At 37.9% G+C, this 19,679-nt stretch overlaps 1 protein-coding gene across 2 annotated transcripts in view; it reads right to left on the bottom strand.

Moving 5' to 3' along the window:
- angel1 (angel homolog 1 (Drosophila)) overlaps positions 1-19,281 on the bottom strand; it is a 44,798-nt gene extending 25,517 nt beyond the window's left edge. For both annotated transcript variants that reach the window (XM_059519492.1, XM_059519491.1), the window contains exons 1-4: positions 19,123-19,281; positions 4,141-4,911; positions 244-461; positions 93-162 (exon numbers count right to left, since the gene is read on the bottom strand). In XM_059519492.1, the coding sequence (XP_059375475.1) occupies positions 93-162; positions 244-461; positions 4,141-4,681 (829 nt within the window). In that variant the 5' untranslated portion in view covers positions 4,682-4,911; positions 19,123-19,281. The remainder of the gene's footprint in view (positions 1-92; positions 163-243; positions 462-4,140; positions 4,912-19,122) is intronic.
- Between the last annotated feature and the right edge of the window lie 398 nt (positions 19,282-19,679).

Below are 19,679 nucleotides of genomic sequence, written 5' to 3'. Positions count from 1 at the left end.
TATTATGCAAGTGTGCTCATGTTTATATCAGTAGCAGGTTCATCACATGTTCCCAGAATAATACTGGCAGCTGTTTATGCTCTGTTCCTCACCCATGTCAGTCAGGACAGGATAGATCTGCTCTAGGAAGTGATCTTCTTGAACTTCCTGAAGACAAATAATCTGTACAAAAGAGGAAATAATGATATTGCTTCGAATAAACAGAAGTTATAATTCTATCTTTTGGGTTGCGCATCGCCTTACGTCAGGTTGCCAGATCTGGAGCTCCTTCAGGATGGTCCGGAGCCGCTGGTCCCACACTAACACTTCCTCTGGACAGTGTGTGTACAGCTGTGGATTCGCTTCTAGCAGATCCTGAGCCAGGATGTTGTAAGACATGATGCTGAAGTCAAACACAGCAGCTGTGTCTGCACAGGTGCCGGTGTGGGTTTCACTAAGGTCCTCCCACACCCGCCACATCACTTTGACATGGGAAAACAATTATATAACATAAGATGTAACTTAAATTACCAGTCAGACATTTATTCACATCTCATCTTTGAATACATTAAAAATACTAATACTGTGAATAGTTATTACAATTTAAAATAACTGCTGTGTAGGATGACATACAGTCGTGGCCAAAAGTTTTGAGAATTACATAAATATTAGTTTTCAAAACGTTTGCTGCTAAACTGCTTTTAGATCTTTGTTTCAGTTGTTTCAGTGATGAACTGAAATATAATTACAAGCACTTCATACGTTTCAAAGGCTTTTATCGACAATTCCATGACATTTATGCAAAGAGTCAGTATTTGCAGTGTTGGCCCTTCTTTTTCAGGACCTCTGCAATTCGACTGGGCATGCTCTCAATCAACTTCTGGGCCAAATCCTGACTGATAGCAACCCATTCTTTCATAATCACTTCTTGGAGTTTGTCAGAATTAGTGGGTTTTTGTTTGTCCACCCGCCTCTTGAGGATTGACCACAAGTTCTCAATGGGATTAAGATCTGGGGAGTTTCCAGGCCATGGACCCAAAATTTCAACATTCTGGTCCCCGAGCCACTTAGTTATCACTTTTGCCTTATGGCACGGTGCTCCATCGTGCTGGAAAATGCATTGTTCTTCACCAAACTGTTGTTGGATTGTTGGAAGAAGTTGCTGTTGGAGGGTGTTTTGGTACCATTCTTTATTCATGGCTGTGTTTTTGGGCAGAATTGTGAGTGAGCCCACTCCCTTGGATGAGAAGCAACCCCACACATGAATGGTGTCAGGATGCTTTACTGTTGGCATGACACAGGACTGATGGTAGCGCTCACCTTTTCTTCTCTGGACAAGCCTTTTTCCAGATGCCCCAAACAATCGGAAAGGGGCTTCATCTGAGAATATGACTTTGCCCCAGTCCTCAGCAGTCCATTCACTATACTTTCTGCAGAAGATCAATCTGTCCCTGATGTTTTTTTGAAGAGAAGTGGCTTCTTTGCTGCCCTTCTTGACACCAGGCCATCTTCCAGAAGTCTTGTCCTCACTGTGCGTGCAGATGTGCTCACACCTGCCTGCTGCCATTCCTGAGCAAGCTATTCCTGTGAAGCCATTGTTATGCAACGCAATGATGGCTGCACGCGTTTCTTTGCAGGTCACCATGGTTAACAATGGAAGAACAATGATTTTAAGCATCACCCTCCTTTTAACATGTCAAGTCTGCCATTCTAACCCAATCAGCCTGACATAATGATCTCCAGCCTTGTGCTCGTCAACATTCTCACCTGAGTTAACAAGACGATTACTGAAATGATCTCAGCAGGTCTTTTAATGACAGCAATGAAATGCAGTGGAAAGGTTTTTTTGGGATTAAGTTAATTTTCATGGCAAAGAAGGACTATGCAATTCATCTGATCACTCTTCATAACATTCTGGAGTATATGCAAATTGCTATTATAAAAACTTAAGCAGCAACTTTTCCAATTTCCAATATTTATGTAATTCTCAAAACTTTTGGCCACCACTGTACACTCGGGGTCACTGTTGGGAGCCCCAAACACTGATGCATTTAGAAAAGGCCAATGAAAGTTGGCAACTGGAATATCTCATTCAACTGAGTTCTTTGGAGCTGAAGCTTCAGGCCTCATTTGCAGAAAAAGAAGCAAATTCCAGTTGCGTCTCTCCACTGCAAACATCAGCACAAAGTTCAGCTCTGTCTCTCTCTCAACTGCAGAATTAAGTGCGAGGAGTTCCCCAAGTGCTTCAGCTGTGATCTTGAGGAGGTAATTTACGCAAATTTCTCTGAAAGAGCTATACAGTGGATCGCAACCAGGAAAACAGCAATGAGAATGCTTCATCACTGGCTTGAATCCTGCGGAGCTGCGGCACACATTGTGTTACCATTCCACTGATTTATTGGTCCTGGACGAGGCCACAAACTGCACTGGGCATATCAACTGACTCGAGTTGTTGGTTGTAGTACCAGCCCTGAGGAGGTTTTGGCCATTTATCCAGGGCAAGCACATGTTGATCCAGACTGAAAACACAGGGACAGTGGCATATATAATTTGCCAGGACATTTTTCTCTCATTGTCCACTATGGAATACCCTGACCAAGGCCCTCCTTAGCATGGACGCAGTGGCACACAGCTGGCCCTAGGGCATGGATTGGGCAATATGGCCAAACAAATGATCACAAGAAAATATTTCATATCAGTCGATATTGATAATCATCACGATAAATTCCAAATCTTTATTTCTTTCAAGTTTAAAGGCAGATTTTTGCTTCCAGGTGAAAGCTATAGAAACCCTTAAACTGTGGTTTTAAACTTCTCTTTATGGCCAGAGCAAGACTAATACTTCACATTTTTTTTATTATTTACATTATTCCAGATATTTTTCCTTAACAAAATTAATACCTTAATAGAAACATTGAGTTCTTAGTTTTTGCATGTTCTAATGAGTGATTTTGTTTCAAATCATAAAACAGGTTTGTGTTGCCTGACTTTGACGACGTGTATCTTCAGCACTTTTTGCAGTGCAGGCTGAAGTATTAATATGATTTTTTTGTTTCACTAAGAAACGCACATTTGACAGTAGCTTGAGTTGACAGTACTAGTAGCTTGAGTTATCTATTGGATATAGATATAAAATTATGTTATTTATCAGAAAAATTTACATCGGTAAAAATTTTAAAAACCTAATTTTTCTATGATGAAATGTAATAATTCTGACTGTTTGAGTTTTACTAAAATTAAAAGATAAAATTCAGGATCAACACGGTTCATGTACTGCAGGGTAAGATTAAACAAATGTACATTTAACCAGTTTAATATGGAGAGGCACTGAAATGTAGACCTTCATTTATGTGTTGTTGATCTACATGAAGTGAGAACAGTTAGCTAACGTAGGTTGGTACATTACATGGGCTCCCTAACTTTAACATAAGTTAGTTTTGCAGGAGATACCTTGCAGCACAAGATGACATTAACATTCTGCTTGAGCAGACGAAATTTTAACTTAATGAGCATATGACGTAATGAGAGTATGACGTTAACGTTTTCGTCTTCATTGGGATTGGAGTTGAATGCTTAGGGACATATTTATCGGTCTTATTTGGGTTTAGGAAATGGAATAAAATAAGTTTATCGCCCATCCTCTCAGAATACCTGGAATCAGTGTTATAATTACCCAAGGCACATAGTTTTGCCATTTTTTAACCAAAAACACCAAACTGATGAAAGCTTTGCATCTTCCAATGTTTCTCTATGGCGCTGAAATCTAAAGATGTCCAAGTTGTGCCCCCCATGCAGCTGATGCTCAAATGCCATTGGCTCATATGTGTTTGTGGGGAGGGGCTTATCGGTAGGTCAATAGGAATGAACAATTACAATAAAAAACAGATCATCTGCAATAAAATAAACACTTAAATGTGTATTTTGTCTGTTTTTTCTCACTAGTCTAAAAGAAGACATGTTATAGGAGCAAAACAGACCAAAATCTTAAAATTGACCAGTGCATGAAAAACACTGGGTTTCCCTGCAGATTTTTAAAATTAGGACAATTTATATAAAACTAATTTCAGTAATTGAAGCATAAACCATTTGATCAAAAGGACCAAACTTTTGTCAGGTATTTTTGCAGCGTATATTTTTGCAGGGTAAATCCAGGATTCGCACCTTCAATATTGTCCTGAAGCGCAGGATAGTAGCTGACGTCAGGAAACTGCACGTAAGGGCAATAACACATCTGTGAGAGCCCGAGGCCTACAGGAAAATGCCACCCGATGGGCTCCGCTGGTGTCTGGACCTGCTGAGAGTCTGCAAGCAAAGCTGCCAAATCAAACACTGGGCTGCCAAGGGCTTCATTCCCAGCGTCAGAATCAAACCCCAGGAAGATATCAGCGCTGGGATGAGTGAATCCATCTGACATCGATGAATCCACCTCAGGGTCATCACATACACCAAGATGGTTGAATGCAGAGAGCATATTATCAATGTCTGAGTGACTCTGAAACTCAATATTGGGAAACACAGACTCATTCTTCACAGGATCTCCATCATTTGGTTCTTCTAGTGCTGATTCTGAGAGGTTTATGTCACTGTGTGTCCTCTCTGACCACTGACCGGCTCTCACACCACTGTTTCCATCACTCGCAGATGCCGCAGGAGCTTCCATCTGATTGACGTAATGCAGTGGTTTGTGCACATCTTCATGCATTTCCTCCTCGTCCAACTCCTCTGGTCTCTTTTTGAGCTCCAGTAGATCTCCCAGCGCTCCGTGAGGACTCTCAGTGTCCGTGTGGTCTTTTTGATCAGGACCGGTGGATGTTTTTACTGTGCTGTCCCACTGCAGTAACAGGCCTGTCTGCTGCTGTCCAGAAAGAGCACCACCACCATCCCAAACCTCTTTGCCATTAATGTACACAGATGGAGCCTTGTGTCACAATTCTGTGGAGAGACAAAATATAGAAGTCACAGATCTATTTGGAAAAATAAACATTTTCTGAATTTACTGGAACAGGAAAACTACAGTTACCACAAATAAATAAGTACCAGGGGCATGTTAAAAAAGTTGACTCCATCCCCAGTGTAATTCTGACACAAATACCAAACAAAATCCATACGAATACATACAATTTCCCCCTTTCATATGTGAGTTGCTTAAAGGTGACATATTATGCCCCTCTGGTGTCCCCAAAATGTGTCTGTAAAGTTTCAGCTAAAAATACCTCACTGATCATTTATTACATCATCTTAAAAATGCCTATTTTAAGTGGAAGCAGAAACGCTGCTTTTTGTGCCGTCTCTTTAAATGCAAAAAACTCTGCTGCTCCCTGGTCCCTTTTCCAAAATAGAGCTGCGTCATTACCTTCTAAAGACATCTGTTTTGGTTCTGATTATCATGTTTATCGCACTGAAATCATGTGTTTTAAACTAGGGATGCATCGATACAATAGTCTGGATTGGTATCGGCTCCGATACTGGCATTTTCTGCAGATCAGGTATCGGTCAGACGAGACAGATCCAAATCTGATATTGTGCGTATAATATTCTGTGTTATGGTTGAGCTCCATAGTTCTATAGATCAATGTGAGCTACAGGTTAATATTGAAGTCATTAAATTCAAGTTCACATAAACTCTTCTCTACGCTGTGGCTGTCTGTAATCCTCCATTCAGTGTTCAAACTGTGCGTCGTGTTCGGTTACTACAGTCAAAACCATCAAACTCTCTTCAAGAGCGCACAGTAACTGAGGTTTAAAACAGTTCAAAGAAAAGGCTCAATAAAGTAACACACACATTTAATACACTATCAATATCTGTTCCCTTTGTACTAGTGATGTCTGGTTTAACCGGTTCTTCTCAGTGAACCGATTGAACCAGTTCACCAAATCAGACTGAATCATTTGAACCGGTTCGCGTCTCCAGTAAGCATTAATCCACAATTTACTTAAGTTATTCACTTTTTTAACATGGCTGGCACTCTGAGTCGAAATGCACCAATATCCCGGAGTAATTCATGTACTCAAACAGTACACTGACTGAACTGCTGTGAAGAGAGAGATGAAGATGAACACGAGCCGAGCAGCTTTCTCAGGGACTCGGAGGACTTGTTTCAAGCTCAACATTCTGCGCTAGGGATCCTTTAGTATTATAATACTTTTCCCCGCAATCAAAGAGTATTAATAGTCTTTTTTTCTCTTTTTTTCTGTGCTATCTATCATATGTTGTTGCCTTTATTACTGTGCTATACATTTAAAAGAAACATTTTGTATTTCTATATAAATGTATACTTTTTGAATGTATTTTACAACCGTACAAAGAGCAATGTGTACATTTTACCAGATTTTAGACTTATACACTTTTATTTGTAAATAAAATATTTTACTAGATTTTATAAAATTATTGTTCACCTGTGATTTTTCTAGAATCTAGAGTATCTTTTGCTGCTGAATTATCTACTAACCTAGTTTATAATAGTATTTTTGTAATAGATTATGAATTATATATTTTTTTCATTTGTTATTTTTCATTAAAATGAAGTTGCGTATATGAAGATTGTGTTTTACACACAAAAGATTGATGATCAGGTAAACACAGAGAAGTATAGAAATTCTATATTGATTAAAAAAAAAAAACTGCACTGGTATTCAGATTGGATCAGTATCGGCAGATACTCAGAATTTTCAGTATCGGATTACATCTCAAGCTGAAGGGATCCCCGAATTTGGTGAAGATCCGCCAGCAGGTTCGCAAGATAGTGAAACCAGTCAACTCTTTCACTTCAGTAAGGAGGTCTCTTGTTCAGGCAGCATCCAAGCGTTGTCTTTATTAGACTGAAAGTGCCCTGCGAAGTGAACTTCACATCAAATTCGGGGTGGTGTTAGCGCAGTGGATAAGACACATGCCTTTGGTGTGAGAGACCCGGGTTCGAATCCACTGTGAGGCACCAATGTGTCCCTGAGCAAGACACTTAACCCCTAGTTGCGTGCGACCTCTGACATATATAGCAATTGTAAGTCGCTTTGGATAAAAGCGTCAGCTAAATTAATAAATGTAAATGTAAATTCCGCCATGATTCCAGTTCCATGGGAATGTACACGTTACATTCAAAGGGCATTAAAGTGTGTAAGACGTGAACTTATAATGTATGTGTGTGAAGACAAATGAGCACATTATTAAATTATATTCTAAAGAGATATATTATAAAATTATATTATAAAGAGATTATAAAGCGCATAGAACAGAAGATACTGCAGTAAAACGTTTGACTGGGTTTGCGTTATGCATCCACTAGATGGAGCTGTGCTAAAGGGAATGTCAACATTTTGACAGAGCGCCTTGATCCATATATAAAGCGCTCCAGATTATAAGGCGCACTTTCCTTTTTTAGAAAAAAAATATTTTTATTTTTTAAATGCATAAAATGCAATGCATACATCAAAAATAAACACTTGATTATTACCCATTGTTTCTCTGTCTGTACTTGTACTGTGAACAATGACAAGAAAGTTGACAGATGAATTAAGTGCATTTAAGTGCCATTCAGTTGGGGTTTTAAATAAAGCGTTTTCTGAGATGCACATTAAACATTAAACACATATAACATTAATTTAATTTATCTTTTAATTATTGAAAATTAAGCAAACTTAACTTTTTGGTAAACAAAGGAGATTTACTATTAAAAATAAAACATGGAAGAAATGTTGTGGGATTAAACCTGAAAAAAAATAATGTTTGATTTTTTTTTTAGTAGTAGGCTATGTACATTATGCTGAACAATAGTAATACATATCTGACAAATACTTGTCTTTAAACCGGACTTTTATTTTGAGTTGATGTACCTTTACAGCTCTATGTATGTGATGTGACGCTAGTTTTACTCAAATCAAACGGTCAAATGCTCATGAAGTGACTGTCAGAGCAGTTCTGGAGATGTTCGTGTGTTCACGTCCTTATTTAGTGACACAGCAGACGCTGAAATCACTGCGCTTCAGTGTGTGTGATAAAGGAAGACGCGCTTCTGCTCCATTCATTGAGACAGACACGCAGAACATGCAGGATTCATATTTAAATAGACTGTTCCGGCTTAATATTTACAAATATTAGTCCATATCGTGATTTTATGTAAGTGCAATGACCTATTTTTGATTAATTCATTCAAAATTTGGCAAATTCCGTTTTTATGACTGGATTTTCCCGCGATTCCCTCCGCGTTTACTGCATCGCGGAAATCATAGGGCCCTAGTTGTGGTATGCCAGCTCTATCTCTATCTCTATCAAAGACTGACTAAGAATGCATTACTTTGCACTTGTATAGAGATAGTAGGGATGGGACGGTATGAAAATTTAATATCACGATTATAGTGACTAAAATTATCACGATTATCAATATTATCACGGTTTTGTTGAAACGAGATGAAAGTGTTCAAAAATAGTTGATGCTCACACTGAAAACATTTCAGCAAGTTTTATATTTAATAATCAACAAACAACTAATAAAACAAGCAACTCTATGCACTTAATTTAAAGAAAGATTAAATTCTGTGGCATTTCCTTCCTTACAATGAAAAGTGTAGAAGCATAGAAAAGCATAGAAAAGCATAGAAAAGTCACTGACTTTCGCCATTCCTTCTCGAAAAAAAAACAAAAAAAACATTGTGTGCTGCGCTTGCGTCAGACTGTTGCTGGCTGCACATGATTTAATAGTGAGTAATTAAAACCGCGATAATCAAACACGGTTTTAATGATAATTAATTTTTAAACGATATTACTAACCTTCAGCACATTTTATCACAGTTATCAATAAAACCGGTTATCGTCCCATCCCTAAGAGATAGCATTCAATAAAAAAGTTCTTCTTTCAGATGAAAATGTATGTAAACTTTAGGGCTTTAAGCTAATACAGAGAGTGCTTTTCCAAAAAAAAAAAAAAATTAACAGTGGGAGCCAGCAGCCTGTCATGGAGAAAAAAAAATCTCCGAATGCTCCAAGTGAAACTTTGGCGTTCCGCCCTTTTTCTATCGTGTCTAATGATTTTGGTTAATATGCACGAGGGAGGGAGGGAGGGAGAGAGAGAGAGAGAGAGAGAGAGAGAGAGAGAGAGCAAGACAGCGCTCGTGTAGTTTGAAGACTGTGAGTGCGCGAGCGCGCGTGAAACTTTGGTGTTTCGCCCTTTTTCTATCGTGTTTAATGATTTTGATTAATATGCACAAGGGAGAGAGAGAGCAAGAAGCGCTCGTGTTGTTTGAAGACTGTGAGTGCGCGCGCAGCCGGGGCTCTCTCTCGTACGCGCCCTGTCACTGTCACTCACCGATCAAATAAGGCTTTGACAGCCGCCAAAAAAACAGATCAATGCAGAAAAACCCCTGGATTGGTTATATAACGTTGGACAGAATGTTGATCCAGCCATCGCGTATATTCAGCGCACATAAGGTAAACGTTTTGCAAACGTTTTTTAGAGAAATAAAAACAGTTTGATGAATCGATGCGCATATTTTGCGACAACGTATTTTTTGCGTCGACGTCATCGATGACCTCGACGCGTTGTCCCAGCCCTAATAGATATCGACCAACAGCAACCAAAACGCACTCACTACCCTACAGCACAAGCTTTCTAACGCAGTTTCCATGGGACGGCACCGGCTAAACACAGCGACAGACACGCGGCTACATTTGCAACAACATTTTCACCGGAGGAAGAGATAAACGCTTAGAAACGCCCATACAGCTAGCATGATGCCTTCTATTTCTAGATGACAAAGACAAAGTTTACCAGTACTACAACACTATGACAAAGTTTACCGGTACTTATCTGAACTAACGCCACGATCACTGCCACTAGATATAAAGAAAACGTTGATTTTTCACTCTGTGCTATTCAATGACAGAAAGAAAAAAAATACATAAATAAATAAATATATATATATATATATATATATATATATATATATATATATATTAGGGGTGTAACGGTTCACAAAATTCACGGTTCGGTTCGATACGATGCACTGGTGTCACGGTTCGGTTCTGTTCGGTTCGGTACGTTTTAGATACAGCGAAAAGAAAAAATTGGCAGATAAATTTCCTTGTTCTTTAAAAAAAAAATTATTTATTAAAACTATCAATGTTTTTTTTTTTTTTTTTTTACATTGAACAATGATGGAGCTATTCTTTACCCATCTTCTATGGTGTTTTCTTAGCAGCATACTGTATAAAACAAAAACAGCTCCTTATAAAAAAAAATTAAAATGTTATATTAGTTATGAACAAATACAAAGATGTAACTTTTTATATGGAACTCTATAACTCTTTATATTGAGTGTGTTTTTACTCAATTGGTTCTCTATAGGGCTTATGTTTTTTGGAACAAAGCAGGAATTACGGTCTGTCTGAAATGGGCTCGTGAAGGAATATTGTAACGGGGCTCAATTACATTAAGCATGTTCTTAAAACCTACGTTTTCCACTACAGAGTAAGGCGCTCGCTCACTCAGTACGCGCTGAAGGCTAGTTGCAAAATGGCTAATGCGTTTAACAGACCAGAAATAGAAGATCCTCCAATAACCAACAGGTCTGGTGTTTGGGTGCACTTTGGATTCCCTGTAAGCTATAATCGTGATGATAGAATGAACGGTAAATAGTAAGGTCTCATATCCGCGGCTATAACGTAAATGTAGCCTACCAATCGCCGTGGTGATGTCTTTTGCCCTGTTTGAATCCGTTGGAAATGTCTGTCTAAATGCTGCGGGGATAGTTTGTTGCGTGTATGTTTCTCCTGTTTTTCGTCTTTTCCCAGATACTGACACACTAAGGTGATGTCGGCGTAAATGAGTTGACATGTTTCAAGTATTCCCGCTGGTGTTTTTTTTTTTTTTTTGTATTCCCGCTGGTGTACCCTAGATGTGACATATCGTTGTTTTTTATCCACCACTCTCTTGCCATCACCATTATAGCTTACAGGGAATCCAAAGTGCACCCAAACACCAGACCTGTTGGTTATTGGAGGATCTTCTATTTCTGGTCTGTTAAACGCATTGGCCATTTTGCAACGAGCCTTCAGCGTGTATTACTGAGTAGCCTAACATAAACATATAAGTTGGTGTTTTTTTTCTTCTTCGGGGGTGTCAGGGGCGTTGCCTGTTACGTCGTTTGGGTTATTGGGCTACCTGGTTGAACGCATATCATTATATTTGACCATTTTTTTTTATTTTCCAAATTTCGTAGACTAGCTCCAGTGCTCATTGCTGCGTCGCTAAATGATAGCAACTCACCAAGACACTTCACCAACTCTCCACTCATTCTCATCAGACCATGCATTTAATTGGCTTTGATGGCCATCGGTTCTTGCCCTATCACATCTGGCAGGTTCTTAATTATACGGCTGCGGGCCATCATATATGTTGGCTCTTGCCATCTTTTCCCCATCCGTCAGTCATCATAGTTCTAATACTAGACTGATGGTACCTTTCCTCCACTTCTCCCCAACGTGACGCCATCACCGAATTGTGAAAAAAAACGTTAATACCAAAAACATAAAAAACTGGTCTTTAAGACCATTTTTGAGACATTTTAAAAATGATATACATATCTTGAGTGATGTATGTACCCATTAATCGACAGTGGTGGTTAACCTGCAGCAAGGGCTTTAAGAACATGTGGAGAAACCGTCATAAATATATTACTATTTAGCAGTCTTAAGACTCAATGTAACAACAATGCTGCTACTACTACTACTACTACTAATAATAACAATAATATTAATAAATCTTTATCTTTTAAAGGAATAATCACATTTGTTTTCATTTTAATTTTAACAGAAAAATCTCTGTTGTGCAGCACTTTGTTTGCCAAAAAGTAAAAGCGTCTTTCATTTGATTAAGATATATTAAATTGTTTAACTTCATCTGATTACCAGAAAAATTAAGAAGAACATTTTATATGGCCCTATTATTGTTTAAAAAAGGACCCTATATATGTGGTTCTTAATATCTTTTGATAAATTCACCATTTGTAAAAGTTAAATTAAATTAAATTTATTCATTTAGCAGACAAGGCTAACATTTTTTACCTAACAACTAAAAATATGTTTCCCGTAAATATTTTTTGAAATATCAGAAGCATTTGTATTAAAATTATATTCACTGAATGTAATAAAATTGGAAGAAAAAAAATTGAATGGAGAGCTTGTGAATCAAAATCGAATTGAATCGAGACATCTGAATGGATACCCAGCCCTACCAATGAGACAAGAAATAAATACACTTACTATCTGCTTTTAACTTCTGCTGATTAACTGCTTCTCTCAAAGAGCATTTCTTTACACTGTCTTTTGCTAGCGCTTGAACACACTTTACTGTTTATCACAACAAAGGTCTAAGCAAGCGCACAACACTGACAATGTATGCGAATAGATCTGTGTCATCTTCATTTTTCCCTCTTTCACTCCAAATCAAGACAGAGACCCACTGCCATCTGTTTCAGTGTTGAAATAAATATGGCTTGCTACCGAGGCAGATAACATGGCTAATTAACTAGCTAATGTCAGCTAGTTTCCTCCCTCACGTCACTTCACAGAGCGAGGAATAGCAGTCTAAAGTAGGCCTACATACTGTAATGTGGGTATCATGTCTATACTTTTAAGCCTCCTGCCACTGTTTACATCTGTTCAAAATCCAGAGGTGTCAAGAAACGAAGTACAAATACTTCGTTACATTACTTAATTAGAAATTTGGGGTATCTATACTTTACTTGAGTAATTATTTTTTCAGCCGACTTTTTACTTCTACTCCTTACATTTTCACGCAAGTATCTGTACTTTCTACTCCTTACATTTTAAAAATAGGTTCGTTACTGCTATTTCATTTCGGCTTGTTTTCATTCCGGCTTGTCGTCATTCCAAAAAAAAAAAAAAAACCTATCCAGATAAATCGCGCCATCCGGATGGAGTGAATTTGATTGTGGTTGGATGAGAAGTATAAACATATACCATTGCGACACCCTATTGGTTTGGACGCGATCCATCGCACCTGCACATGACACAAATCACATCACACTCCTGCAAGGACATAGCCAGTTTTGGGTTCGTTTATCAAAAAATATATTTCTTAAAAGTAGGGTTGGGTATGGAACCGGTATCCGATCGCCTCAGAGTCAGTCCCTTTAAATTTCATATGAGACTGGCGTCAGACCGGTCTCCTCTCAGTCTTTCAGCGCGCTCTTCAATCCGCAGACCGCGAGCAGAGCAGTGCACGCGCACTTAAACACAAACAGAGGACACAAGGTGTGTGTTTATCGATAGATTGTTAGAATATCCGTATCGGTGCAGTTCTTTGTCATAAATACAGTTTACAAAAGGTCACGAGGGAGCAGTCGGTTTCTCATCTACTGTAAAGTTTTCGCTTGTCACATCACCTTTACACATATGAACGAACACATACTTTAATTACACTTATTTAAATGTACTTAATTTAATCATACATACTTTATACATACACTACTGTGCAAAAGTCTTAGGCACGTTAGTATTTTCACTTAAAAGAATGGTGTTCGGCCAGTTATTTATATATTTTGCTGTAGTGTGTCAGTATAAAATATCAGTTTACATTTCCAAACATTCATTTTGCCATTGACAGATTGCTTGTGCATTCAAAATCGCACTAGATCATTATTAAAATTAATGGCAAACTGATATTTCCTTCTGATACGCTACAGCAAAATGTATAAATAACTGGCTTAAAACCCTTTTTTGGGGTGAAAATACTAATGTGCCTAAGACTTTTGCATAGTAAAGTCGTGGCCAAAAGTTTTGAGAATTACATAAATATTGGAAATTGGAAAAGTTGCTGCTTAAGTTTTTATAATAGCAATTTGCATATACTCCAGAATGTTATGAAGAGTGAACAGATGAATTGCATAGTCCTTCTTTGCCATGAAAATTAACTTAATCCCAAAAAAACCTTTCCACTGCATTTCATTGCTGTCATTAAAGGACCTGCTGAGATCATTTCAGTAATCGTCTTGTTAACTCAGGTGAGAATGTTGACGAGCACAAGGCTGGAGATCATTATGTCAGGCTGATTGGGTTAGAATGGCAGACTTGACATGTTAAAAGGAGGGTGATGCTTGAAATCATTGTTCTTCCATTGTTAACCATGGTGACCTGCAAAGAAACGCGTGCAGCCATCATTGCGTTGCATAAAAATGGCTTCACAGGCAAGGATATTGTGGCTACTAAGATTGCACCTAAATCAACAATTTATAGGATCATCAAGAACTTCAAGGAAAGAGGGTCAATTCTTGTAAAGAAGGCTTCAGGGCGTCCAAGAAAGTCCAGCAAGCGTCAGGATGGTCTCCTAAAGAGGATTGAGCTGCGGGATCGGAGTGCCACCAGTGCAGAGCTTGCTCAGGAATGGCAGCAGGCAGGTGTGAGCGCATCTGCACACACAGTGAGGACAAGACTTCTGGAAGATGGCCTGGTGTCAAGAAGGGCAGCAAAGAAGCCACTTCTCTTCAAAAAAACATCAGGTACAGATAGATCTTCTGCAGAAAGTATAGTGAATGGACTGATGAGGACTGGGGCAAAGTCATATTCTCCGATGAAGCCCCTTTCCGATTGTTTGGGGCATCTGGAAAAAGGCTTGTCCAGAGAAGAAAAGGTGAGCGCTACCATCAGTCCTGTGTCATGCCAACAGTAAAGCATCCTGACAACATTCATGTGTGGGGTTGCTTCTCATCCAAGGGAGTGGGCTCACTCACAATTCTGCCCAAAAACACAGCCATGAATAAAGAATGGTACCAAAACACCCTCCAACAGCAACTTCTTCCAACAATCCAACAACAGTTTGGTGAAGAACAATGCATTTTCCAGCACGATGGAGCACCGTGCCATAAGGCAAAAGTGATAACTAAGTGGCTCGGGGACCAGAATGTTGAAATTTTGGGTCCATGGCCTGGAAACTCCCCAGATCTTAATCCCATTGAGAACTTGTGGTCAATCCTCAAGAGGCGGGTGAACAAACAAAAACCCACTAATTCTGACAAACTCCAAGAAGTGATTATGAAAGAATGGGTTGCTATCAGTCAGGATTTGGCCCAGAAGTTGATTGAGAGCATGCCCAGTCGAATTGCAGAGGTCCTGAAAAAGAAGGGCCAACACTGCAAATACTGACTCTTTGCATAAATGTCATGTAATTGTCGATAAAAGCCTTTGAAACGTATGAAGTGCTTGTAATTATATTTCAGTTCATCACTGAAACAACTGAAACAAAGATCTAAAAGCAGTTTAGCAGCAAACTTTTTGAAAACTAATATTTATGTAATTCTCAAAACTTTTGGCCACGACTGTACTATACTTTACAAACGACATTATTGCTAGTTTATAAAGAATGAGCATACAGTAATTCACAGAAGTGATTAGTGTTGTCAAAAGACCCGGTAGCCTACTTCGGTACCAAGTCGGTACTAAAAATTTTTAAATGTGACGGTACCAGGTTTCTTTAAGTACCGGTAGTACCGAGGTCCCGTTCAAACCCGGTTCATCGCTATGATTTCCGCGAAGCAGAAAACGAGAACGGAATCTCAAAATCCAGTCATGAAAATGAAACTTACATTTTAATATGGACAGTCATGGAATTTGTCAAAGTTAGCATAAATTAATCAAATCAAATCTCCATATGGACCAGTATCTGTAAATGTTAAGCCGCAAATGTTGTTTGAAATATGAATCTGTGTTCTGCGCGTCTCTGTGTGAATTAATGAATGGCAGAGACGTGTGGGTTTGTTTACTACATAGACTGAAGCGCATGACGCTTGCATTAATTTCAGCATCTGAGCTTCAGAGTTCTGTCTCCATCAAGCGATCTGAACTTTTCAGTTCATCTTAATGGACGCACAGCGCACCTGTATTTGATGCTCTGTAAACTCTTTGTGAAGGAGCACGACTCACCGTCGCTTTACTGATAGCGCTGTTTCTCACACATGCAAAGAGAGAGATAGCGAGAGTCTTACCACGCTGAATCAACACGCTACATGTAAACTATTCTTTGTTGTCTTCTCCTGTCAAAACAATGGAGTTCATTTAGAATTATTCAATTTCATTTTCGAACAAGCAGAAGACATACCGGTTTCTCCAGGAGTGGGTGGAGCTAATGCGCAAATGGCAATTTCATTGGCTGGCGCTGATCTCTTACCGTCCCTGTTTTGATTTCAGCAAATCATTTTGACCGAACGCAGACAACGTGATTAATATTCAATTAGCCCAGCAGCTCATCAATTCATAGTGCATTGTATATACATTAGTATGATAGTAGAATTAGTAGTAGTATTATCAATACTCAAATGACAAATATGCATTCATTAGGCCTAAAAGTAAATTTTTACATAAAGGCATTGTGCTAGAAATATTACTATTATTTAGTAAAATGTATGTGATACTGCTACTGTTGAAAAAAATTATAAAACTTTATTTTTTAAAGAAATAAATCACAATATTTCTTCCATGTTTTAATTTTAATAGCAAATCCCCTTTATTTACCAAAAATAAAATGTTTAAATTTCATAAATTAAAAGACAAATTAAATTTGGGTGAAACTTGTTTACTGTTTTTCAGAATTATATAACTTGAAGAAAAACTTTAAACACAATTGTAAATAAGTATAAAAGAATGGCATTGGTTTTATTTTTAGTGCTAAAAAGTTATTTTTTTTTAATTAGCATATTTTTGTGTTTTGCTTTGGTACCGAAATTGGTACCGAGAACCGTGGATTTTCACTGGTATCGGTACCGAATACTGAAATTTTGGTACCGTGACAACACTAGAAGTGATTAAAGACAGTGACAGACAGCACTCATCTTAACTAAATATCAGAGAGATTGACAGAGATACAGTAGAAACATTATGTGTGGTTTTGTATTAAATAATGACCCAAATTTAGCCTTAGATTAAGGTAAGCACAACTTGGGAAATGAGAGCATCCAAGGGGCGTGTGAAAGCTATGGATTTATTTTAAATATTTGTAATGTTTTTTAATGTTATCCATAGTTTTTTTTGTGGTTCTTTTTTTAAGTATCGGTTTAGGCACCGGTACCGTTTTAAAAGCATCGAAAAGCACTGGACCCTACTTAAAAGTTATTATTTCTCACTGGCTCATTTACCAAATGGGTGCTTTCTCTTCATCCTCCACAAATTAAGCTACTGTAGGTTGTTCGGTAGAGAGACGTTTTAATAAATTATCGTTTGAGATTGATGATGCGATTGACAATGTGGTGATAAGTAGGCTATACCAACTTTGTAACTCCTTACCCCCCCAACACTGAACATAGCAGACATATGGAGCGAATACAGGAACCTATCAATCAAGAAGGTATCAGGATTATGAGTTATTTTACATTTTTAGTTTTTGATCATTCACTTGGATTAATCATTCATTTTGACAGAACTATAATGTTTATTGTAAATAGACAACCATACAAGGGTAATTGTTACTAAGCCTGCACCAATGTTCTTGTCCATTGCCCTCGCAGATTCCTGCAGCTAAGCTTGGATGTACATTTACATTCCATTAAAGGTTATTGATGACATGTCTCTGAAGTTTGAGTTTTTGCACCATTACAATAGTTATAGGCAACTAGTCATCATATCTCTAGTTCTTTAATGTATTTGCATTGTACTAAAGTGCGTTCATTTTCAATGGGCATATATGCAGCTGAAACAGGTAGCCTAGTGCATACCAAATTTTTCAACATGAACATTTTAATAAAACATTATAGTCATTATGGCCTATGGCCTCTAGAAAAATGATTTTTTGAGGAGGTGGGGTAGTGTAAAATAGGCCCCTGTGGTGCGGCCTAAGCTTTTGTTCTTAATGGCATTTTTTTTCCTTCCATTACTTTTACTTTTATACTTTAAGTAGTTTTTAAACCAGTACTTTTACACTTTTACTTGAGTAAAAAGCTTGAGTTGATACTTCAACTTCTACAAAAGTATTTTTAAACCCTAGTATCTATACTTCTACTTGAGTAATGCATTCCAATACTTTTGACACCACTGTCAAAATCATAACATTTAAGATAAAAAAAAAAACAATCTTAAGCCACTGTTTGTGTTTTTTACAGAAATTATGTTTGGATTATATTTTTCATTATTGAGCTCACTTAAGTGACTGCATTTATTTCATTTTTTTAATTCATAGGGATTTTTTTTTTCTTCAGAAAATAATTTATGTTCTGATTATTGTTGAGCTTCAGGGTTAGGCTCACTTAAGTGACTGCACTTAATAAAGAATAATTTAATTATTTACCCTGACATGTTTACTGTTCCAAAACGTTCTATGTGTTTCTTAAAAATAAAATATATTGTGTAATTATATATATATATATATATATATATATATATATATATTGTGTAATTATATATATATATATATATATATATATATATATATATATATATATATATATATATATACCCAGACATTTAAAAATATCATATTTTTGAGCTGTACTCCCAATACCGTGATATTTTTCTCTAAGGTTATCATACAGCCCATGCCTAGTGGAATTGTTGATTTTCAATTATTTCACAATTTATTCAATACAGTTTCTTTGGCCAAAACAATGATTTGATAAATGTGTATGTTTTCGTAAACACTTTTGCTGTTTCTTGATTTATTATTATAGTCTAATGGTGTTTAATGACAAGTTCCCAGAATCACTAGCCTATATGTTAAACTGAAATGTGAAATAAAACGGTTTCATTTATTGTCGTTGTTTTGTTGCTTTCTAACAGTACCAGTGAGAATATTTCATGAGTTGTTGTTATTGTTAATACGATAATGCTGTGCATGGCTTCTGTCATTAAAATAACCGCTCGAAAACAAACCAACCTAAAATAATAAGTGTGACAACTAGCCCCGGTCTGTCCCTACAGCGGTGTACTCCCATCACTGCACCAGATTGGGATGTGAGGGAAATGAGCTGATTGTCTGGTTTGTCAGCATTAATGGATAACTGATTGCGAGGCCTGCAGAACCGATCGATTGGTTACTGTCACCGATAATCAGCCGCACTTTACCGGAGTCTGACAGCAGCTGCTGCGCTTTATTCGGCCTCAGACACACGTGCTGCACATCAACAAGCGACGAAACACTGCCAGCGTCTCACCTGAAACCCTGCCGAGGAGCCTCGAGAGAGGGTACAGCACGTAAAACATCACACTCCCGATCATGATCACCGGACACCGCGAAACTACTTTATTCACGGCACTGAACGGGACGCGACGTTCAGCGTGACGACACACGCAGCGGCATGACGTCACGCCCAACCGCCACTGACCACTAGAACGGTTGAAAAAAAACACCACAGTCAACGACTGGCATAAAGTTGGCTTGACGTTGGACGTTCGATATTCGCAAATCTAGGGACCGTCTCTAAAGTTACATCAGAAACTTTAACACACTTCTCTAACGTCAATAGCATGCAAGGAGAATGACTAACAGTCATGAAAACAACTGTTAACTGTTCATCCAGGTGTCAACTATAATGCACACCTTTTAAATTTTTTGATAATTATTAAAGGTGCCCTAGAATTTGAAATTGAATTTATCTTGCCATAGTTAAATAACAAGAGTTCAGTACATGGACATGACATACAGCGAATCTCAAACACCATTGTTTTCTCCTTCTTATTTAAATCTCGTTTTTGAAAAAAAAACCTGAAA

This window comes from Carassius carassius, chromosome 31, assembly GCF_963082965.1.
Source record: "Carassius carassius chromosome 31, fCarCar2.1, whole genome shotgun sequence".
Taxonomy (NCBI): domain Eukaryota; kingdom Metazoa; phylum Chordata; class Actinopteri; order Cypriniformes; family Cyprinidae; genus Carassius; species Carassius carassius.
The sequence above is the reverse complement of the archived record's forward strand: the minus strand, read 5'-3'. Positions and strand labels throughout refer to the sequence as shown.